Source organism: Lycium ferocissimum, chromosome 6 (genome assembly GCF_029784015.1).
Source record: "Lycium ferocissimum isolate CSIRO_LF1 chromosome 6, AGI_CSIRO_Lferr_CH_V1, whole genome shotgun sequence".
NCBI lineage: Eukaryota > Viridiplantae > Streptophyta > Magnoliopsida > Solanales > Solanaceae > Lycium > Lycium ferocissimum.
Window position 1 is genome coordinate 10,471,281 of NC_081347.1, and position 25,741 is coordinate 10,497,021.

Consider the following 25,741-nt stretch of genomic DNA (forward strand, 5'->3'; position numbering starts at 1 on the left):
GAAGGACTATTGTGCCGAGTCATGTATAGATATGTATGATTATGGGTATGTCGGGCCGTGTGTTGAGTTAGATTCCGATTTCTTCTCTCCTCATAATGTTGGTTATACTTCTTAGAGACTAGGATGCTCGGACGTAAAAGATTGGCAAGTTCCACCCCATGTAGCTATGTACGTTTGTTGAGATGTCGACAAAGTGATGTCAGTTGAGTCATTTATGGATTTTAAAAGAGTATGTATTTTAGATGATTTAGATTGGTTTAAAGTACTTATTTGATTAAAAGTTTTCATAATCGTTATAGAGATAATGATTTCTATTTGGAAAAATTTTATGTTCTTAAAAGTTTTTGAAATGACAGGTTTTGATAGAGCGAATGTCTAAGGGTTCGCTCGACTCTGATGAGAGTCAGGTGCCCGTCATGCCCTACCATTGCTAGGGTGTGACTAAAGCTACCATAGAATAAGGGACCTTAGAATCTAATGAGAATAATAACAACACAACCAGAATCAAAGAAGAAAACATCTTAAGAACCCTCAACTGCAACACTAAAGTTCATAGAAATCCACATAACAAACTTATATTTTAGAAAATCCAACGTAACAGTAGGCTAGAAGCTAAAACAAACTCTTTCTCCTCATTTAAAACCTTTTCAAGCATCAATATATACTAACAACACTCCAAACTACGTAGAACTATCCTTGTAACAAAACTTTAAGAAAACTTAGGCTCCCGTATTCAATCATTTCCTCCTATCACTGAACTAGCAAGTTATGATATCCATTTGGCCTCACATAATCTAATACTTAGTTCATTTTATAACTAAAAATGATAAAACAAGCACAAAAACAATAACACTAAATACTAGACTAAGCATTCATAATATTTCAAATGGCAAACAAGTTTAAACAAAGCATATCATGACTTGGAAATAAAGAAAAAATGAACTAGAACAAGATTTACCTTTATTTGGGGCAGCCTAAAGATCAAAATGGAGAGATTGAATCAGTTTTCAAACTCCAACACTTAAAACAATGTTTCTTTTTCAAACCTTTGCATATATGTGTCTATTATAATCATATAAGTAGGTATCTCATAGTATTCTCAAAGTAGTCTATATGTAGTATCTAGGTAGTATATATTGGTATATATTTTTATTTTTTTATTTTTTTATTTTTTTGTATATGAGTAGTTAGAAGATTATATATTTCCAGTAGTTGTAAGATTATATATTTCTTGAGTACTTAGAATTTTTAGCCAAAAAGTCCGGATCCCCAAAAATGGCATAATTGCCTTCTATTTATAGCAATCAATTAGGGCTTTAGGGACAAAAGAGGGAAAGTCCCTCATCCAAACTAATTTCCCCCAAAAATACTCTAATTTTCATATTACAAAATTCAAAATCGAGTAAAGGACCAGATTTTTCCCTCAGCATTATACTACCTTATCCTATATTCAACAAAAATCAGATAATTTGCAACAGGTAGTATTAAAATTTACATACAAAATATTCAATAAATCCCCAAATACTAGAATAGTACAGTGAGTCACACAAACAGCCAAAATTAGTACAATACAACGTTCACATGGTACATTAAAAGATAAAATACCCAAATTTCCCTAACTGATTCGAATATTTTGGGATTTCCCCTTTAAATTATCTCCCTTTGTGTGTCATGGTGCCAAGATAACAGCAGGCTTAAAGGCCCCTGTCCATGGCCCCCATGATACGGAGAAAATAAGAGTAAATTCTCAAATTTGGATTTCGAATTGAACATGAAAACGTGATTAAAACTTAAAATAAAACTTGCCATTAGTATTAGGAGGACAAGGGGAGCAAAACCCCTCAAGAATCTGCTTGAAAGCAGCCATGAAATGGCCGCGACAAATATTGCAAAAACCTCAAGCCCTAAATCGCCACTGCTGGCCAAGAGAAAGAGAAAGACGACTCAGTTACAACAAATGAATGGAGGGGACCAAAGTAATCTATTGATAATCTTGGTCCCCTTTTAAATATATAGTACACCCCCCCCCCCCCCCCCCCCCACCACCACCACCAAAATGTTTTAAAAAACATTTACAGTGCCCCCTCATGTTCGAAAGTATTTTCTTTAAGGACCCCTGTACACAATTTTTAAAAAATAAATACTCAACTTTGTCAGACTACATATCCGTCTAAAACTCTTTCGTAGACCCATTTTTTAATAAAATCCAAATTTGGAATACGTCGCTTTAAAATACATGCTTTAATATAAGCCCAATATTGACATAATTCCGGATAATTTTCAAGGATGTGCAAAATGCGGTCAAAAATGAACCGTAATTCGTACATCGTTTCAATTCTTTGAATTTCCCGAACTTAAACAGGGCGGGATATGCATCTCGCTTTAATTTTTACTTATAAAGTAAATAACTTGTCATTTCCTTAAATTCGTGAAATTTTGCAATTTTCTCGGGATTTCAAAATTTCAAAAGCGTATCCTTCTTCCGTCTTGGACTCGAAAAATTTGAAAAATTAAAATACGCATTTTATGAGGTGAAAATTAAGTGTCAATATATGCTTCCTAACATAAGGGCCATAGTTAGGAGATTTGTGTTGGGCCTCATACCCGACTTGTATGGTGATTCGAATATTCTTTGCTCAGAACAACAAGATGACTATCACCAAGATGGTTGCCTTTGTTCAGGGTCTTGAGGACCAAATGAAAGAGGAGGAGGCTCCACAGAAAGAGAAGGACATGGAATTCAATAAAAGAGCTAAGTCGGCAGGTTACTTCAGTCATGGGGGAGGTGGAGGCAGGAAATTCTTAAAGAACAAATCATCAAAACCTGCTCCATCTGCAGCCAGTGCCTCAAACCCAATGTTCAGGAATGATTAAAAGAGACAGAATTCTAGGCTGACTTACTCCTATTCTCAGGCTAGTGTGGGTCAGAAGAATTATGACATTTTGGTTTACAGCAAGTGTGGTAAGAGACACCCAAGGGTGTGTCGCATGGGTATGGATGTTTGCTATGGGTATGGCCGCAGGGCCATTTTCAGATAGATTGTCCATCAGCCAGATAGGGTATCAGAGGTAATGTGGCTCAGTCCACAAATTCAGCGGCACCTTAAAATTCTCAAGCCCCGTCGAGGCATGGTGCGGCTAAGTTTGGAAATGCAGGCGGAAGTTGAAACCGCTTGTATGCACGTGCATATTTTATCACAGATACACTTATAGTTTTCACTTTTGATGTCTATGCCCTTATTGACCCAGGATCCACCTTATCTTATGTAACCCCATTTATTGCTAAGAGATTTTGGATTGAACCAAAAAAGTTGCATGAACCCTTTAAGGTGTCCACCTCAGTTGGGGAATCAGTTATAGCTAAACATATTTATAGGTCTTGCCCAGTTTTAGTCTATCACCGCAGCGCTCGACTTAGCAGAGTTGGAGATGGTAGACTTTGATGTAATCATGGGTATAGATTAGTTATCTTCATGTTATGCCACAGTTGGCTATAGAGCCAAAATAGTGAGATTTTAATTTCCTAATCAACCAGTTATAGAATGGAAGGGCAATTCAATAGTATCCAGGGGTAGGTTTATTTCCTATCTAATAGCCAGAAAGATGATTTCCAAGGGGTATATTTATCGCTTAGTCCGAGTCAGGGATACAGATGGCCAGACTCCAGCCCTCCAGTCCATACCAGTCGTTAATAAGTTTCCAGAGGTCTTCCCAGAAGATCTTCCCTGAGTTCCTCCTGACAGGGAGATTGACTTTGGAATTGATCTACTTCGTGACACCCAGCCAATATCTATTCCGCCATACAGAATGGCTCCTGCATAGTTAAATGAGTTAACAGCCTAGTTGAAAGATCTATTTGATAAGGGATTTATTAGGCCTAGTGTTTTATCTTGGGGTGCGCCAGTCTTGTTTGTCCGAAAGAAAAATGGTTCCTTACGCATGTGCATTGATTACCGTCAGTTGAACAAGGTCACCATTAAGAACAGATACCCTCTTCCCAGGATAGACAATTTGTTTGACCAACTTTGGGGTACCCAGTGTTATTCCAAAATTGACCTAAGATCAAGATACCATCAGTTAAAAGTTAAGGAAGTTGAGATTCCAAAGACCGCTTTCAAAACTTGTTATGGTAATTTCGAATTTCTTGTCATGTCATTTGGATTGACAAAGGCACGAGCTGCTTTCATGGATTTTATGAACTCGGTCTTCAAGTCTTATCTCGATTTATTCGTCATTGTCTTCATTGATGATATTTTGGTGTATTCCCATAGTGAGGCTGAGCATGCAAAACATCTCAGAATAGTGTTGTAGACACTTCAGGGTCGTAAGCTTTATGCTAAATTCTCGAAGCGTGAATTTTAGCTTAAGTCAGTGGAATTTTTAGGCCATGTAATTTCAGGTGAAGGTGTGAAGGTTGACACTCAGAAAATAGATGCCAGTTGGCCCAGACTCACTTCAGTTTCTGATATAAGAAGTTTCTTGGGTCTGGTGGGTTATTTTAGACGCTTTGTGGAGGGGTTTTCCTCTATTTCAGCTCTGTTGATTAAGTTGACTCAGAAAAAGGTTAAGTTTCAGTGGTCAGATGCATGTAATCAAAGCTTTGAAGAGTCGAAAAAGAGGTTGACTTCTGCTCCAATTTTGACACTACTAAAGGGAACCGAAGGTTTCGTTGTATATTGTGATGCTTCGAGAATTGGTCTCGGATGTGTCTTAATGTAGTAGGATAAGGTTGTAGCTTATGTATCTCATCAGCTTAAGACTCATGAAAAGAATTATCAAACTCATGATCTAGAATTGGCAGCCGTGGTTTTTGTATTTAAGATATGGCGTTATTATTTGTGTGGAGTGCATATTGATATTTTCACTGATCATAAAAGCCTACATTATATTTTCAAGCAAAAAGAGCTGGATCTTAGGCAGAGAAGATGGCTCGAATTGCTTAAGGATTATGATGTGGATATTCTCTACCACCCAGGGAAAGCGAACGTAGTAGCTGATGCTCTTAGTCGGCGTTCCATGGGTAGTTTAACTCACATTAAGGCAGATAAGAGAGTTATGACAATGGAAGTTCACCGCTAATCTAGGAGTTCGAGTCTTGGACTCTGAAGGTGGTGGTGTTATTGTTCAGAACATAGCTCATTCCTCTTTAGTGGTAGTTAAAGAAAAACAGTTGAGCGATCCTTACTTGTTACAGCTGAGAGAGGATTCACAAACATAAGACAACGGCTTTTGAACAAAGGGGAGATGATGGTACCTGGAGGTACGGAGGCAGATTATGTGTTCCAAATGCAGATGGGCTCAAAGAGAGAATTATGTAAGAAGCTCATAACTCTAGGTATTCAATTCACCCAGGTTCCACTAGGATGTATCGTGATCTTAAAGAGATTTGTTGGTGGAATGATATGAAAAAAAATGTAGCAGATTTTGTGGCTAAGTGTTCGAATTGTAAGCAAGTGAAAGTCGAACACCAGAGGCCCGATGGGTTGGCTCAGAATACTGATATTCCTGTTTAGAAATGGGAGATGATAAATATGGACTTCATAACAGTTCTACCTGGTTCATCCCGTAAGCATGACTCAATCTGGGTGATTGTGGACCGACTTACTAAGTCAGCGTACTTATTGCTAGTTAAGACTACTGTTGACACCTAATTTTTGACCTCCCATAATTTATTTAATCATCTAGAGTCCTTGGATATCAAACGGAGTGAAAAGTGTATTTTTATAAACCAAAATAATTTTATAAATATTATTTAGATGATATTTTGCCATTTCATTTGGCAAAATAGCTTCTATAATATTATAAATTATTTAGAAATTAAATTTACACATTACTATAATACATTTGCTAAATTCAATTAGAAGGTAATTTAAAATAATTATTCATTTAATTATTAAAATTACCAAGAAATTAATTAGCAAGCATTTTACTCTGTTTAACTCAAGGAATCTGATTGTCACGACCCAACCCGCCATGACTGACACCCGCACTAACTCCCAGTGGGCGAACCAATACGCTTAACCATCTAATCATTCAAAGTCCATTTTTACTTAGTCAATGCATTCAGTTCAAATTAAATTCAACACAAAATAAATCAAAAGTAGTCATACCATAAAACAATAATGTAAATGCGGAAGTCCTAACTATTACAACCCCAAAATCCGAAAGTCACCATACAAGGACTCTAATTCAAAACATGTCTAAGGAGTTCATACTGCCTGAAATAAATAACCATCAATGTCTGGAATGGAAATAGACATTAGATAAAAGAAGATCTCGGGCGGCAGCACGGACGGAAAGCTAAATCAACAAATGGCCTCAAGCTAAATATGAGGTTGAGTAGCGATCTCTGGATCACAATCTACACTCAAAAGAATGCAGTATGGTAGTATCAGTACAAACACTATGTACCGGTAGATATCATAGGCCGACTAAGATTAGTATCATGCATGAATCATAAAATCAATAAAATAGACAAACCAGTCAACAACACATAATCAGACAGCTAACACCAAGTCAATTAATGATATTAGCAATCAAGTCAACCAATGTTATTCACAATCAAGTCAACAGAAGCAAGCAACGAAATAAACCTCCCAACAACATTCTCACTTACACAGTCACTGATCACTCGTGTACATATATGCTAATTGGTGTCTTTGCCTAATAATCATGACCTGCAAGAGACCCATGATGTCCATGTACCACTCGTTCCAAAACGAACCTCGAACCACGAGCCCATAATCTGGGTCATATCCTCACCCTTGTCAAATGTGCCTTTTCATGTATATATGTATATTCATTGTCACATCACTTTCAATGGTGGATCATCAAGTAGTATCTCATTTTCATCAAGAAGATCATATTAACTTCTCACCACAATTGTCATAAAAATATAGATCACAACACATCAAATAATGGCATTAAGCCCACACTCTCACCCAATCAGTAGCATATAGGAATTTTAACCACACATTATGCCCGAAGGCTAGACATGCTTTCTCCTATCAATCTCATAACACATACAATCAACTAGTCTAAGTCTAACTCAAGTAGACCATAACCTATCTCAACTATTAAGTTATGATTATTCTTATTCGTTATGATTCCTTTTCTTTTTCCCATCCATATCCTTTAAATAATTGCATCACACATCTGATTATGGACATTTTAATTTGTCTATAAGTCGTTGGTTCTCTATCTGAGAACTTGGGATTAAACTATGATGAACACGAAAGTACCATATCTAAGTTGTGACAGAAGAACTGTACCTTGTTTGATAGTGGTTTATAATGGGATGTGCAACCTTATATCCTATGTAAAACTCTTCTCTGCAGATATATGCTGGGGAGGATGGCAATGCAAGATCCATATCGGAAGAAATAGGAGGGCAAGTATCAATTTTAACTGCTGAAAGATATGATCTGATTGATTGGTCAATTTAAGCATGCTCTGCCATCATGGATCCTCGTGACAGTCCATTTCTGTAACTTTGCTATCGCTACTCTCAATTAGTTTGGTATATGTTAGTTCTACATTTTCATTTATGCAGTTTTGATGGTGGTATTGCTGATTCACTTGAAGATAAAAATGCTATGTCAAGGTATGGCTAACCTGTTAGATGAAACTTACTTTTTCATTATTCTAAAAGATTCAGAATGCATTTCATGTGAGCATTATTTACCTATAACAAACTAAAACTTGTGTTTGGTCCTATTATGAAAATATAAGCGATATTTAATGTGAAATGTACGGGCAAATGAGTTGTTCTTTACAGTGTCCTTGTCCTATATTCTGAATTTCTCTTGCGAGAGTTTAAAGCATTACAGTGCATATGCTGACTTGTACCACATAAGAAAGTGCTTAAACCTAGTGTCACAATAACATGAAGAACACTGCTGTAAGATGTTATAATAAGTCACTCCTAATGTCATATGGACTTTATGTTATTATCAGATGATGTCAACACTAGTCTTTTCCATATTTATTGCTACATTCTTGATATACTCTAAGTGATGCCTACAAAGTACCATATAAATGTCAGTCCTTCTCAACATGGGTATGTTTAGGCAATACAGGGAGACCATGTGACAAAGATGAATCTAGATCTTGAACTTAGAAATCCTTTGCATTCTCTATATTTTGTTTGAGATATTATGGTTTATGAGTTCTATATTTATGCAGGAGCCTTTTTGCTCTGTCCCCCTTATATGGACAATCCAACAAGATACTCTAGCAAGTCGCCTTCGTCTCTATGAAAACATGGGCTGGTGTTGGGCTAAAACGGTCCAAAGATACTCTTAACATGATGTGATATTGTCCGCTTTGGGCCAAACCCGCACGGTTTTCCCAAAAGGCCTCACATCATTAAGAGTATCCAACTCCTTATAAGTAGCTCTTTTTTCTTTTCAGCTACCAATGTGGTACTTTGTTCGCACACCCAACAATCTCTCCCTCGAACTAAGTTCCACATGGCTCATTATCATACCACGGGTCAGAGATTCAACATGTCTGTATGCCACCCACATCGTCAGAGTATTTACGGTCACCGAATCCCAAAGGTTGTGAATGCGTCTTCAAAGCTACGGGTAAAGGTCGTAAACCGGCCTATAGACGGGCCAAGGCACTAAGCCGGGCCCCACGCCACACTCCGCCATCTTCATACTCGTCCCGCCAAACCATTGGCTCTGATACCAGTTGTTGGGCTAAAACGGCCCAAAGATACTCTTTAACGTGATGTGATATTGTCCGCTTTGGGCCAAGCCCGCACGGTTTTCCCCAAAAGGCCTCACATCATTAAGAGTATCCAACTCCTTATAAGTAGCTCTTTTTCTTTTCAGCTACCAATGTGGTACTTTGTTCGCACACCCAACATCTTATTTCTCATTAAAGAGATGCTTTTCGTAGGGCTGATGTTATTGTATTTCCAGATTACTCTTTGCCGGTATATACAATATTCTTCTCTGTTTTTGTTCTGAATTTTTTTTTTCCCCAGAATTCTTAGCGTTTATTCAAAGTGCTCATCAAGCTTTTCATGTACTCAACCGTCGTATTTCTCCTGTTATAGATGTTATATAGTGGGTTCGGCACTGGCAACGTCTTTGTGATCCCCGGATCACCAAAAGACAATTGGGCTGCAGTTATAGTAGGAGACTTCAAAATCTCATTTAAAGGAGAAATGTGGTTATAAGAATGATGATCTCTTGGTTTTGGTTTTGGTTTTTGGGAGTTCCGTTCTCTACGATGAGCTGTCCTGGGGTTATGCTTTGTCCATTCATAGAAACTTTGCTACTCAAATTTGCTGGAAGGAACGATGTTGAAGAGAGACTGAAGTTCGTTTTCATGTCAGGAAATTCCAGCGATAGGTATAACGAGGCATTGCAGGTAATTAAGGTACTTCTAAATTTCTGCATCCTGTTTCACTCTTATTCTGCCCTTCTAATTGATGGCTTGCCTTCACCTTCCTCTGCTTCACTAGTGTTTCAGCTTTATCTTAAAAGAAGTTTTGCTGTTTGAACTGTAAAATGTATAAATCTTCTTAGGTATATTTATGCATAACAACTGAAACTCATTTAGCCGAGGAAGTTCTAAATCATTTTCTCTAAATTTTACACTTTAAAGGGCTTTGTTATTTTAGTTGACTACGTGAAACCTTTGACCCTTCTGTCATCCAATATGTATTTTCCATTTTTTGTTGTCTTCATTCCTTGCTAGTGCTTTACTGTGTTATTTGCAAGGTTGAGATGAAAGTTCAAGTGATATTGAATAATGCTTCACAACATTTTGCAGTAGCAGTAACGTGCGTGCGGTTTACTTACTATTATCTACGCAATAAAGAAACTATACTGTCTCAAAATTTGTAGGATATTGCTACTCGTCTAGGACTTTGTGAGGGATCTCTTTCACACCATGATATGAAGGGTGATGTTAACGGTATTACACTGATTGCTGACATCATCTTCTACTCTTCCCCCCAACATGAGCAAGAATATCCTCCAATTCTGATACGAGCTATGTCATTTTGAATACCGATTGTTGCACCAGACTACCCTGTCATTAAGAAATATGTAAGTCGATTAAGTGTCGTTGTCAACTTTTTTAAGCTGAAAAGTAGAATACTTTGCTGCTTATTTTGTCTTTCCCTGAAGAACCTTCTGTATCCAGGTTGTTGATGAAGTACATGGAATCATCTTCTCTCTACACAATTCAGATGAACTGGTGCAAGATTTCTCACTACTTATTTCTAATGAAAACTCATGAGATTTGCTCACACTACTGCATCTTCTGGGAGGCCGATCTCCAAGAACATGCTTGCAGTGGAATGCATTACAGGGTATGCAAAACTGCTGGAGAATGTCATAACTTTCTCATCTGATGTCATACTTCCAGGAGACACCTCTCAGCTTAAGCAGGGCTTATGGGAGTGGGTACATTTCCAAAAGGATGTAGAGAATGGTAATGACATAGAAGATCTTCAAATGAACGATGTGGATCCAATAAATTCCAGTGTTGTTTCTTACCTTGAAGTAGACATGACAGGTTTTGCTCCTTTGATGAATGTATCCAGAGATGATCCGGAGGCTTTAATGGAAGTCTTTCCAAGTGAGTTGGTGTGGGACGTCTTGAATGAGATGGAGCAATCTGAGAAAGTAAATAGACTGGAGACGGAGGAGGTATGTGAATATTTTTTTTACTGACAAGTAGTCCTTTTCCCTATCCATCCAGCCCTATAACCAAAAGAAAAGAAGAACAATAAGGAAAAGGAAAAACAATTGATCTGTACTTGTCCATGTTTTTATTTTTCTTGAATTCCCTTTGATGCAAGATCTGTTGAGCACATGTTTTGTATATGTAGATTGAGGAGAGAGTGAAAAAAGACATTGGTGGGTGGGATGTAATATATCGTAGTGCTCGAAAAGCTGAAAAGCTTCAGTTTGAAACTAATGAGAGGGATGAAGGAGAGCTGGAAAGGACTGGGCAACCAGTATGCATTTATGACGTTTATGATGGAACTGGAGCTTGGTCATTTCTGCATCATGGTTCTTTGTACCGTGGGTTGAGCCTAGTGAGTTCCTGTGGCTTATTCTATATGTTTCAGTTTCATATGGTTTTCTCTCGTTTTTTGGGTATATGTTGGTACAGAAATGGAGTTTTTAAGAATACAATGCTATATGTTAAACATATTTGCTAATGCAGATCAAGTACGTTCTCTTAAATTTTAAATTACTCCATTACGTTACATCTCTCGTTTCTTTGGTTCTAACTATGGAATGTTCCCTTATAGTCAACTAAGCACGGAGATTGAGGTCAGATGATGTTGATGCAGTTGGCCGGCTTACCCTCTTGAATGAGACCTACTACTGGAATATCCTCTGTGAGATGGGTGGCATGTTCTCAATTGCAAACCATTTAGATAATATTCATAAGCGACCCTGGATTGGGTTCCAGTCATGGCGAGCTACTGGGAGAAAATTATGTTCTTAGTTCTTGATGAACTTTGACGTGTGAACTTGTTCTTCTTGTAATTGTTAAACTTGACACTGTCATATTCACATATAATCTCTATGTACTCTTTTCTTGTTAACAAGTTTCATATAGGATATACTAATGTATCAGGTTTCCTTATCTAAAAATGCTGAGCTGGCCCTAGAAGAAACAACACAGGCAAAGGCTAAAGGTGATGTAATATACTATTGGGCACATTTGGATGTGGATGGTGGTTTTACAGGAAGCAATGATGCTCGTACCTTCTGGTCAATGTGTGACATATTGAATGGAGGCAACTGCAGGTAAATATTACATCATGTACAGTGGGATTTGGACGAGCAGATTTATTTCAACATTATTCATTCCTGCCAGCATTTTTTCCTTCCCATTTGGTGGATAGGTTTCTTGTATTTGAAATTTGAACAATCTAGAGCTCTATTACATAAATTTGGTTGAATAATCCATTTATTTAGGCTTATCTAATATTGAATACAATAATAAATCCCAAATTCAAGTTGATTCTATTTTGACTATTTCAAATTCTGAAGTCCACGAAGCTGGAAATGAAGATTTGAGAAATTCATGTCCTAGAATATACAATGTTAAGAGAGGAGAGTTAAGCAGGAAAACTGGAATTTTTACACCCTAATCCTCTTAATAAATATCTTCACCTTATGTGCAGAGGGGCGGGTGTATTTTTGCTTCATAGTTGTCTCAGCTAACTCTCATTCTTCCAGAAATGCTTTCCAAGATGCCTTTTGTAGAATGTATGGCTTACCATCACATATAGAAGCTCTCCCAACCATGCCTGGAGATGGTGGGAGATGGTCAGCACTACATAGCTGGGTTATGCCAACCTCTTCTTTTCTGAAGTTCGTTATGTTTTCCAGGTAATCTAAGGCAACAAACATATTATCGTGTGGCGTCATATTACTTGCATAAATTTGGATATTCAAGTTCGAAATATGAATTGTTTATGTGAACTAAAATGGTTTGAATTACAGGATGTTGTCGATGCTCTGGATGGTTTTCACGTGAATTCAAGCAATAGGACACATTGTATACTGGCAATATCAACATTTTTTGTCCGAATTTTTACCACTAGACCACCAGAAGCAGCACTGTTACTGTCGGGTACTGGAACTGTTGGTAAATGTCTGGGCCTATCACAGTGCACGGCAGATGGTTTACATTAATCCTCACTCAGTTGTGCTGGAAGAAAAGCACTCAATTGAGCAGCGAAAAGGATATATGTGGGCGAAGTACTTCAACATGACATTGAAGACTATGGATGAAGACTTGGCAGAAGCTGCTGATGACAAATACCATCAACGTGGTTGTGGCCATTAATGGGAGAGGTATACTGACAAGGGATATATGAAAGGGAGAGAGGAGAGATACGGGCAAAAAATAGACTAAGAAGATAAAGACGGGAGAAACTACTTGAAAGAATGAAACACGGATATAAACAAAAGACACTTGGAGGATAACACATCTTGGCTAGAAGAGATTTTTGACACCATTAGTGAACAACTTGGCTCCTAACACGACAACCAAAGCTCATTTTTGATCTGGGCTTGGGGTGAAAGAGAACGAGGCCAAACAAAGGAGTGGTTTAATTCTTTCTAACTGCTTCAACACAAAACTGACATACTCTACTGACCTAACTACATATATTCATATGGAGGGAGAGTGCATTAGGCTTGGCAGAGCAACCACATTTTCTAAAGCTTTTATAATGGACATGATATGCGGCTCATTACTATTCTCTGATTCTAAAAGGGGTCTGTAGTGGAGATTCCATTACTGCAATATTTGAAATGAGTAGAGCCTCTGCTGAAATTGTATTCTTTCGACAATGTATATACATTTGGATACGATAAAGCAAATGCAAATTCGTTTTACTATGATCGAGAAGAATTGTTGCCTCACATTCTTTTGCGCAAAATAGGAAGGGGTAGAGGTCTCAACCCTGACTCAAGAAACTCAGTAAGCATCTCCATGGGAGTTGAGACCCTGAGCTGAAGCGGACATACAGCGAATTCTAAGTTCAACTAAACTCTATTTAAGACTACAACAAATTCTCTATGGCGATGAAAATTTAAAATGTAATTTTTTCCATGAAAATTTAAGATGTATGCATATAAACTTTCTAACTCTAAAATTTGGATTCACCTTTGATGAGCCTTCATGACTTAATAGAATAGGTTCACTAGTTATACAGTTTAGATGATGATTAAGTTATGAGTGATCCGTAATTACTACTACGAAACGATATAAGAACTGAAGTGCCATGAATCATGAGGGATAATGATGTTCAACGAGTTCAAATTTACAAACCTTTTAATTAAAATTTAAAATTATTCTCAAATTGAAGCTATGTCAAAGGTAGATAGATAGGGTTTCGAAGCTTAAAACACTAGGGGTCGTTTGATTGGGAAACAAGTTATCCCGGGATTACTTAGCCTGAGAATAGTTATCCGAGATTAGTTATTCCACCCTCCCACAGGGATTAGTTTTCTAATTGTAAATGTGATTGCAAGTAGTATATTAATACTGTTTTGTTACTAACTTAAGAAATAAAAATATACCAAAAAGCTAAGATTTGTGTTTGACTCGTATTTCGATCCTTTCCATAGTAAGAAAAAACCGCATGTAGAAAATGTGCGTGAAAATGTTAGTTGGAAACAATAAAGATAAAATCACCAAATGATTTTGCTTTAATTATCTTTTTTTTCACTTCCAATTTCTCATCGTCTTCAAAACACAGTAGAGTTTATCCAAAACAGAACACACATTCTCAAACATTAATGTTCCAAAACAGAACAGAGTAGAAAAAACTAACAAGTTGAGTTTTAATCCAAAACAGAACATAGTAGAAAAACTAACAAGTTAAGTACATCCTTAGATCCAAAAGAGAAAGCATAAACAGACACCAAGTCAAACATTGACACCAGCCCCCTTGCTCTCCAAGGTCACCATAACATAACCTTGGAACATGTGCTGTTTGGAGGAGAACCGAAGCTGCTTCTACTTGTTGACACCTCAAACTGAACTCCATCACTTCTCTTACTCTAGTTTGGGCCCTGCGACGATTCGGAAGGGACATAGAAGTTCTGAGGTCATCAGGTTGATACAAAATCCCCTCAGTACCGGAAAACTTATAACAGGCCTCTCTTGAAGCCTCTAGAAGATCACAATGACGCTTCATATGGCGGGCCTTGGCTTTGAGGCCATCAGAAAGGATCAACATCTTAAATCTTACTTCCTTAACCACCCAAATCGTCAATAGAACTAGTATTAAGGTTTCCCTTAAACAGCACCAGAAATCTGCATCGTCCACTAGGAAGTAGAAGTCTTGTGCTGTTTAAGGGAAACCTTAATACTCGTTCTATTGACGATTTGGGTGGCGTCTTTAAGGAAGTAAGTGAACTGGTTGAAGATCTTGGCACTTTCTATGATGGCCTCAAAGCCAAGGCCCGCCATATGAAGCGTCATTGTGATCTTCTTCTAGAGGCTTCAAGAGAGGCCTGTTATAAGTTTTCCGGTACCGAGGGGTTCTTGTATCAACTTGATTGAGACGATCAAATCCCTCTTCCATTTTGGCAACCCTAAAGTCCCAAATGGAAAACGTGAGACAAACTTGTCCCTTCAACCAAGAGTATATACAGAGATGTATAGAATAAAAACATAGAGTATGCACCCCCAAACAGTGGCAAAATAGAGCAGGTATATATAGGGGTGGGATAGCAGATAAACAATTTGATATAAAAGGGGAACAGTGCTAAATGCAGGTAAGAATAAGCTGATAGTGCATGTATATTTAAAGCTAAGAGACCTGAGATCAGGGGAGCATATCACAAGCTAAGCAATTACAAACAAGCTGATTCATAAGGTAGCAAAAAAAATTAGAAAGAGGAGGTATACATGGTATAGCCCTACGTATAACCAATTGAACCATTTCAATATACTAACTAAACAAGCAAGTAAGTAGAACCCCAAAGATCATAGCCTACATTCTCTAATCCCTTCTTGTCTCTTTGTAGCATAACTACTTACTATACAGGACCCATATTAGCGTAAAAAGCCACAAGTAGCTAAAACACATCCAAACAGAGATGGAATTGTATCAAAAGGATCAATTTCAATCATTAACCAAACACATTGAACTCATGAAATTCCATATTTCTTTAGCATGCAACAAGTGAAATAGAGAAGGAGAAATGATAAAATATGATATTAATGTTTTAAAATGGAAACAATGTAGAGAAAAGAGAAAAAACAACCTTCATGGATCTAATAGAAAAGGATTGAGAGAGTATAATTATACACATAATTTCAAGAGTAGAAAACTGAATGTACTTTGTCCATTTTCCCTTCTGAATTATACACATACTATTCATTCAAACCAACCATTTGAAATTCCCACGTTTAGTATAGCAGCCAGGTAAACACGGATGATTCAAATCAAGCAATAACACACCCCCAAAGCATAAACAATTTTTACGTCATAACGTCATCTTTAAATATTGTAGTAGGTAAAATATTTTATATCAATAAGATGGCCTTTACTTATATCACTATACCTAGATTCCCAATTACACATGATTTCTGCCAACATTTGACTTCCAGAATAGGCATGTATTATCATAAACAGTAGCAGATTCAAATCCTAGTTAGTTAACATACTCATATAAGAGTAAGAATAGCTCAGAAGCATAACATGACCCATTTTAGCTCATGTGCATTCAAACCAACATTTGACCTCCAGAATAGGCGTGTTTATCATAAATAGTAGCAGATTCAAATCCTTGTTAGTTAACATCCCCAATATTAGAGTAATAATAGCTCAGAAGCATAACATGACCCATTTTAGCTCCTGTGCATTCAAACCAACATTTGACTTCCAGAAAAGGCGTGTATTATCATAAACAGTAGCAGATTCAAGTCCTAGTTAGTTAACATCCTCAATATTAGAGTAATAATAGCTCAGAAGCATAACATGACCCATTTTAGCTTCTATGCATTCAAACCAACATTTGACTTCCAGAAAAGGCGTGTTTTATCATAAACAGTAGCAGATTCAAGTCCTAGTTAGTTTACATGCTCAATATAAGAGTACGAATAGCTCAGAAGCATAACATGTCGCAATTTAGCTCCTATGCACTCAAACCAACATTTGAATTCTAGAATAGGCGTGTATCAACATAAACAGTAAAATTAAGAATAGCTCAGAAGCATAACATGACCAATTTACACAGATAGCATACAGATTGAAGTAAAACAAAACTGAGACCCTCAGTTATCAGATTGAATCATACAAGCACATATCAACATTTCATAACCCTTGAGCACATGTAAAGAAGTACTTTCATTTGTGTTAAAGCCTAGAATAAGATCTAATCACTTGACTAAACTTGACTCATGTGCTTTATACTGAGTTATGGAGCAAGTGAAAGGAAAAGCACTAAACAACTTCATAACATGTCCAATACCAGACAACTCAAATCAAACATAGATATTCGAACATGTTATCAACAACAACAATCAGAAACATACAGATCTAGACAGATAATTGAAAAATTCGAATAAAAATACTTACAATATCAGATATCCTATATAAGCAATGCGTTCTTCATCATCCATCAGGGATTGAACATTTTCTTTTAGTTGAGAGACACCTTCGAATTGACTTTTCACCGAGGACAAATCAGAAATGTTATCATCTACAAAGAAATTTTGTAGAATGCAACCATTGCATGATTACTTGTAAAATCTGCAAACAGAGCAAGCAACAATTGAAGATATCATGCAGTGGTTGCATTCTACAAAATTTCTTTTGTAGATGGTGTCATACCCCTTTTTGGGTCCTGCGCAATAAACGCGCACGGGTTTTTATTTATTTATAAGGGTTTTTCCAGTTGAAGTGAGGATTTTGAAAAGGGATTATTTATTTATAGAGTCGCCACTTGGAATTGCGTTTTGGCGTTCCAAGTCACCTTATTGAATCCCTAATCAAAAGGAAATGACTCTTCATTTTGGTCCGCGAAAACAAAAGACCGAGTAAGGAATTCTGTTGACCGGGGAGAAGGTGTTAGGCATTCCCCGAGTCCCGTGGTTTTAGCACGGTCTTTTCTTGACTGATATTTGGTTATAATTAATTCTTGGATAAAACGTATTTTAATTGTTTAAACTTAGGAACGTGTATGCACATAAGGTCTTTCATTAATTATATTATTAGAGTGTCAAGGAGCGGGGTGGCCCACATGACTTTTCTTTAATTATATGCATTTAACCAAGGAACGGGTCTATCCACATAGTCAACACAATTATTATGAGCGGGATGGCCCACATGACTTTTCTTTAAGTATATGCATTTAACCAAGGAACGGGTCTATCCACATGGTCAACACAATTTTAAACGGGGACTATGTTTGTTTAACGCTTGATATGTACTAATGTTTGTCTACGGTTATCTAATACCGGATCATGAACTTGATTTAAGAGACTCGGTGTTAATCGACAAGCCAAAACATTAAACGAACCAGCCGCGTGGTATTTACTATCCCAAGAATTATGTTTGTCATACTGAAGCAAATTAAAGGACAATGCCAACATTTCATCTATCATTCTCCATGTTTAAACAATTTTTGCACAAATAAACCCAACCAAGCAGAGTACGCGAATCATGTCTCAATAAAGCATTAAATTATTTCAAGTATATGTAGAATAAGATAAAGAAGACAAAACAAAAGATTGGACCATTTAACAATAAAGACTCCTTACAGTACTGTTTTATTACTTTAAGACATTGAACGAAAGCAAATTGAAAATGACTTCTTTTTAAAACCAGTTCAAGACAAAGTAAATCCCATAATTACCTGGGAGCATTAGAACCCCATTAAGAAAGCGAACAAAAATTAAATATTTTGACTAGAATTGAAACAATATGGAGCTAATATAGATGGCAAAAGGCAATGCACATGTAGAATCCAAATTCACAAACTAGTCATGCTATTAGCGTTCAACTCACAGGATCAACAATATTCATACAAGTAAGAATACATTAACACTTCAGTGATAAAAGAAAGGACCTTTACATCAAGGAATTGCTGTTTTTCGCCGTCGACCGGAAACCTCCACTCTTTGCTGAAACTTGAAGGAGAACAACACTTTTGTTGGTGGTGTTCGGAGGTGGGTATTAGAAGGTGCGATTGTGAAACTGGTGTCTTTGGATGAAGGTAAGGTTCACGTGCTGCATACTTATGGCTCTTCCATGGTGGGTTTTCACATGAAGAAGAAAGGCTTTTTCTTTAATCAGGTCCTTGAGGTGTTTTTAGGTCTAGCTGAAAAACACTGAAAATCAAACTCTTGCGGTTGATTGTGGTGTTATGCGGCTGATCTATGGTGTAGTCTCTAGGTGTATATTTAGCTTTTTATAGGTCTAGTACAGGGGATGAAAGGAAAATCCCCTTGCCAAAATGGAATGTGCATTTTTGTGCGCATAGGGTGGAATTTTGCCGAGTGACGGGTCATTGATTTCTTTTTTTAGTTTTCTTTTAAATTAAAAGGATATATAAAATACCAAAATAAATATATTAATCAACTATTTTTAAACCAAAACCAAGCAAAAATTAAATAACTGGTCTACAGAAAAATCCAAAAGATATAATTAGATTTAAAAAATTAGATTAAAAGAAATCTATTTTTTGTAATTTTTCTTTCTTTTAAACATAAAACTTGAAGTCTAAAATAGTAAATATTTTTTTGACTGCTTTACTGTGATTTTCATTTTCCATAAATAAACCTACTAAATAAAATAAAATAATCGACACATCAAAATTAAAATTAAAAGAAATATTTGGACGCTAGAAGGTAAAACACCTCGGAAAGGGTCAAAAACCACGTGTCTACGGATGAAAACATTTCTGATTTGCCAAAGGCAATTCGAAGGAGTCTCTCAACTGAAAGAAAATTTTCAATCTCTGAAGGCAAGGCAAATGTTCAATTGAAGACATTGATTCAAATGTGATGGCAGCGGTTGAGAAACCTTCTAAAAATAAATACTAAGGTATTTACATAGTTTGTCATGAGGTGATTGGGCCAAAAAAAAAACATTTTTTTGCACGGATTGCCCTTCTTTTGAGGTGGTCTTTAAATTTTGCCCCTCATATTTGTGGTCTTTAAATTACCCCCTCATATTCTTTGGTTTTAATTTTTGCCCTTCGCATTGTAACTCTGAGCGTTCACGCAGAAATCATAAGGTTCTGAGTTCGAACCTCCGCTCAAGCATAAATTAAAAAAAATTGTAAGGCAAGGTTTGAATAGCGTGTATGTCGGACCCAACATACACTTGTTAAGGAATTACCAAATTTATGTCGGACCCGGCATACTCATACCTTATTAGCAGACTTGGCATAAGTATGCTGATCCGGCATAACTTTGGTAATTCCTTAACAAGTTTATGCCGGTGGGGGCATACGTATAGGCAAACTTTTAATGAGCAAACTTTATCGGACGGCATAAACTTGTGAAGGAATTATCAAAGTTATGCGGACGTGGCATACTTATGCCAAGTCCGCCCATAAGGCATAAGTATGCGGGTCCGCATAACTTTGGTAATTTCTTCATGTATGTACGCGTGGGCATAGCGAAATTTAAACTCGCCTTGCGATTTTTTTTTAAAATTTTGGTGTGTAGGGGTTCGAACACGGAACTTGTGGGTTTTAATAGAAAGCAAAATTTAAAGATTTCAAATATGATGGGCAAAATTTAAAGACCACCACAAAAGAAGCAGAATTGCCCAAAAAAACTAATCTAATTGGGCCAACACTTGTTAGACAACATATATTAAAGGGAAAAGGACACAAATGGCCGCTGGACCATAAATAATCCCATGCGCTGGCCCATCTATTCCCAAACCCAAAAATTAGCCCATAAACTATTCCCATCAAATCTATAGCAAGCCTTTTGTGGCAACTAAAGATTAAAAAAGTTGCCACTAAAGGCTGGGTGATCCAACAGCCCCATCGCTTTTTAAAAAAAAAAAAAAAAAATTCAGACTTTTAGGGTTGCTACAAAAAAATCAGGCTTTTTAGTGACAATTTAAAAAGTCGCCACTAAAGGTTAAATATCCCAAAACATGTATAATATGTGTATATTTGATAAGAAATATCCCAAAAAACTCTGAGGCGATTTTTGTATATAATATGTATCGTTTGTGTATAAAAATATGTATCAATACCTATCTATAATGTATAGAAACGGTATAACATATGAATCACTAAGATATGTATCATTTTTATATATAATATGTATCATTTGTGTATATAATGTGTATTATAGAATAGAAAATTGTGTCATTTTTTGTATATAATATGTATCATTTTTATATAGAAAGTGTATATAATTCCAGCATGTGTATATAAACTATATCAGTCTTGTATAGAAAGTGCATCATATATATAAAAAATGTATCATAGAAACCGTATCATTGTGGTATATGATATGTATCACTATTGTATATGTTAAAAATAAATATCATATCATTATTGTATAATATGTGTATAATAAATGTATAATTAACGTATAATTTATATATAATAAATGTAAGATTAATTCAAGATATGTATATAAAATGTATAATTCTTGTATATAAAGTGTATATATAATTCCAACATATGTATATATATGTAGCACCCTTTAGTGGTGACTTCTTGTGGCGACTAAAAAGTCTTTTTTTTTTTTTTTTTCGCGCCTAGGTTGGGCAGTCGGCCTTGGCATTATTTTAAAATTTAATGGCCATTTTTTGGCATTATTTTAGGCCGAACGGACACCTAGTGGAATTAAGCTCAAACAGTGATTAAATGTGGGATTAGTTTAGCTGAGTGGACACACAGTGTCCTTTTCCCTATATTAAAAGAGGAGAAATTGCACGGTTTGTCATTCAAATGGGCTTGTCTTTACTTTTTATCCAAATGAGCTGGTCTTTAAATTTTATCCTTCAAATTCTACATAGGCATAAGTTAAAGGGAAAAAGACACTGTGTGTCCACTCAGTCAAATTAATCCCATATTTAATCATTGTTTGGGCTTAATCCCACTAGGTGTCCGATCGGTCCAAAATAATGTCGACGTAAAAGGTTTACATCATATATACATAAGTATATATAGCTTTAAAAAAAAAATAAAAAAGACTTTTTGTGGCGACGTAAATCGCTACATCATATATACATATATTGGAATTATATATATACTTTATATACAAGAATTATACAATTTATATACATATGCTGGAATTAATCATACATTTATTATACATAAATTATACGTTAATTATACATTTATTATACACATATTATACAATAATGATATGATATTTATTTTTAACATATATAATAGTGATACATATTATATACCACAATGATACGGTTACTATAATACATTTTTTATATGTATGGTACACTTTCTATACAAGACTGATACAGTTTATATACACATGCTGGAATTATATATACACTTTCCATACAAAAAATGATACATATTATATACAAAAATGATACAATTTTCTATTCTATACAGGGCAATTGCATTGTGCTGATACACATTATATACACAAATGATACATATTTTAAACAAAAATGATACATACCTTAGTGATTTATATTTTATACAGTTTCTATACATTACAGATAGGTACTTATACATATTTTATACATAGATGACACATATTATATATAAAAATCGCCTCAAACATTTTTATGTTTGGATTTTTATTTGAAAATTGTCTTATTTAAGTTTTGGCTAATGGATAGGATTAGTTTAGTGGGTATAATTTGAGTTTAGAAGAATTGTGGCCATCGGGTGGAATTAATTTCACCCGACCGGCCAATTATGTCCTTTCCCCTAAGTTAAATACTATACACTTATGTGACAGCAAAAAGTTGTTTGTATAGATTGGGTCACACTTTAAACCAGTACAAAATAGGATCAAAAGTGCAAATGACCAGTTTTAAGAGATCTGGAATAAGTTCTAGAATTTTTCTACCAAAAGAAAAACAAATAAAGCAACATTGACGATTCCCAAGTTTAAAATTACTAAATTCTTAAAACATGAAATCTCAGAACTTTCAGCAGATACACCAGAAAAATACAACCAAAAAGAACACAAACCCTTAATTTTTAGACCAAAAAAACTTTAAAAAAAAAAAAAAACACAATTGATCGATTTTTAAAGAGATAAAACACAGAATACTTCAAGAAAACACAAAAGTTTGCTAATAAAAAAATGTAAAACCCCATAAACTTTCATCAGAAAAAACAGAACTAAAATGTAATAATAAATTAAAATAGATCTAGATATTGTAACTCTTTAGTTGCGACTATGGTCGCCACCAAAGAATGATTTGTAGTAGCAACCACGGTCGCCACTAAAGAATGACTTTTTAGTAGCAACCACAATCGCCGCAAATACTAATTATTTTTATGACAACATATATACAGTCGCCATTGAGCCCTTTTTTTCAATAATGCAACAATGTGGCCTGATTGATTTTAAATGGCGACCTGCTTTTCTGAAATGATTATACATGTATTTCTATCAATTCCCGACTAATACTAAAAGCACATAATTCAACAAACGCAAGCATTTCTCAAGTAGAATATTACAAATAAATACTTTCATTACTAAATAGTCAATTAACCATATACTACCCAATACTTTATCATCATTGGCATTGTATGCCTTTACATATGACCAAAAGAAACAAAACATGAAGTGTATTCCCTCTTCAAACTCCTCCTTGTTGGATACCTTTGACCCAAAAAACAAACCATTAGGTGTCTTCAAACTCCTCCTTGATCGTCCCTATTTGTGATTGTTTAAGAATCTTGTGCCCGCTATTAAGAGAAACAAGAAAACAAAAGATTAGTGGACACGACATCCCAACAATTCCATGCTTTTGTATTCTACATACAAAAACAACCATAGTACTCCTATTTAACATTAGCATATATCACTATACTATTTTATCAAACTGATACCAAAAAAGTCTATAGCAATCGTAATAGAAGCTAAGTTCAGTATTGATATTTTTTGTGAAGCATTTACTGCCTATTACTATTTTGTTTATGAAATTTTATAGCTTTATTTTATAAGCTATATTTTTCTACCTTGTCAAATTTGAAAGGAAAATCCTTTGACTATTAGTGAAATTAAATGTTCTATTGGACAAGAGAAAAATCATATATATATCACGGAGCGATACTCAGTTGGTGATGTTATTACTCCATTATATATATGCCACTACAGTTTGGATGTTATTACTATATATACCACTGAGCTATAATCAGTTGGGAAGACACTATGTTGCGTACGTAATGTTATTACTATATATACCACTGAGCTATAATGTTACGTAATGTTATTACTATATAAACATCGTTGAGCTATAATCAGACGGGCAATGGCCCTATGTGGCATACTTAATGTATTATAAGTGGAGGAATGAATCTAATGTACAATCATCCCAAGTGTTTCAGTGAAAGACCTCAGAACGTTACTCCACACAGTAATCCAAAGATATAATCAAAATGATCCAAAAGAAGTTCGGAATAACTTAATTGAAATTTGAATAAATTGAACTGAAGAACCGAACGGCGAACGGCCACCCGTACTTGTTCGTTAGTTTGGTGGTTGTTATACATTAGCGTGAGGTTGTTGTCTTTTCTTAGAATTCCGAACCCACAAACCTCAAATCCTGGCTCCGCCTCTACATGCGATTCTATAGGTTGTTTTCTTAGCTTCCCGTTGTACTCATTTGATCATGCTTCGATTGTCTCTTATATAAGCTTTCATTGTTATTCTATCTACCTTACTTATTAATTACAATTTATTTGTACTTACGTTCCTTTTGTCGGTATCGCAGTATTTGTTATATTCACATTGCAAGCCCAGATATACATGTTGGCAGACTCTCCCATTAGGCACTTGTCAGATACACATTGATTAAGGCTTCACAAGCCTTAAAGCACCAACACAAAGGTTTCACAAAGGCAATAAAAACATCAGATACACATTGATTAAGGCTTCACAGGCCTTAAAGTACCAACACAAAGGTTTCACAAAAGCAATAAAAACATCAGATACACATTGATTAAGGCTTCACAGGCCTTAAAGCACCAACACAAGGTTTCACAAGCCTTAAAGCACCAACACAAAGGTTTCAGACTCCTTATTAAGATGGAAGATGTTTCGCTATGGTCTCATTCAACTCCTCTCTCTTGGCACCAACAACCCTATCCACTTCGTTCCCATCTTTAAGGAACAAAAACGTTGGTGTTGTCTCCACTTCATATTGTTGTGCAACTGTCTGCAAGAAATGAAACGCAATTTATTATCAATTACTAGTTACAATATTAGTTAAAATATCGATTATTACATTGGTAAAAAAAAAAAAAAAAAAAATTTGGAGATGTATGTTGTTATGAATAGACCTGGACCAATATTGGCAAAACAGCCCAACATCGGATTAAGTGACTATGTTTGGAATCCGAGTTGATAAATACCGATTGGTGGGAGCAAAAGAGGGGTATGCGTATTGTGAAAAAATGACTGTTCATCTCATCTCCTTTAGAGTCTAGCTTCTCATCTCCCATTCTTGTCTCTATCCTTAGTTACTTGTTATTTTAGTATTTTCCATTGTAATTCATTAGCTTGAAGTGTTGCAATTACTATTCTAGTGCTACAATCGTGTTCGGGATCTTATTAATACATTGAAGAATTTGGGTTTTTTACATAACGTAAGTTCATCAATATCAACCTTGAGGAATATAACATGCGGCATCTTCTTAGCAATGCCGTCAAAAAATGGGGCAATATAACGGGAAGAGCCGCACCAGCAAGCAGTAAAATCAACCACCACCTGAGCCAAAATTGTCATTACTTTTATTACATAAGTTAGATGAATTAAAAAAAAAAAAAAAACATTTACACCCAAGAATTTCTAAACATCTGAGGCATTTTAAAGGTAGCATCATTCTGTACCAATTCTAACAGCTAGGCGCCATCCATATTACTACTATCTGGTATAGCAACTATGCTAGATATATAGTGACTTGGGCTCAAATTTCTTATTTTCATTTATGATCATGGTCAAAGCTCAAAGTCATTGACGAAAAAACAAAAGTCAAAACGCATCCATACCAATTTGTTAGTCTGGATATGCGCCGTCCACTCCTCATTATTGTGGCAGCCG

At 35.7% G+C, this 25,741-nt stretch overlaps 2 protein-coding genes across 4 annotated transcripts; both read left to right on the plus strand.

The window, feature by feature from the left end:
• Positions 1–9,300: 9,300 nt before the first annotated feature.
• LOC132059293 (uncharacterized) lies at positions 9,301–11,425 on the plus strand. 2 transcript variants are annotated; one of them, XM_059451872.1, is made up of 3 exons: positions 9,301–9,384; positions 10,165–10,673; positions 10,856–11,191. In XM_059451872.1, exons 2-3 carry the CDS (start codon positions 10,257–10,259, stop codon positions 11,189–11,191), a joined length of 753 nt encoding a protein of 250 aa, XP_059307855.1. In that variant the 5' UTR covers positions 9,301–9,384; positions 10,165–10,256. The 2 variants fall into 2 exon arrangements, with proteins under 2 accessions (XP_059307855.1, XP_059307856.1); XM_059451873.1 differs by lacking the exon at positions 9,301–9,384 and adding an exon at positions 11,285–11,425 and having other exon boundaries at positions 10,064–10,673; positions 10,856–11,065.
• A 54-nt stretch (positions 11,426–11,479) lies between these two features.
• On the plus strand, positions 11,480–13,394 carry LOC132059294 (uncharacterized). 2 transcript variants are annotated; one of them, XM_059451874.1, is made up of 3 exons: positions 11,480–11,789; positions 12,225–12,377; positions 12,492–13,394. In XM_059451874.1, the coding sequence occupies exons 1-3, from the start codon at positions 11,608–11,610 to the stop codon at positions 12,523–12,525; spliced, it is 369 nt and encodes a 122-aa protein (XP_059307857.1). In that variant the 5' UTR covers positions 11,480–11,607; the 3' UTR covers positions 12,526–13,394. The 2 variants fall into 2 exon arrangements, with proteins under 2 accessions (XP_059307857.1, XP_059307859.1); XM_059451876.1 differs by having other exon boundaries at positions 11,648–11,789; positions 12,170–12,377.
• The last annotated feature ends 12,347 nt before the right edge of the window (positions 13,395–25,741 follow it).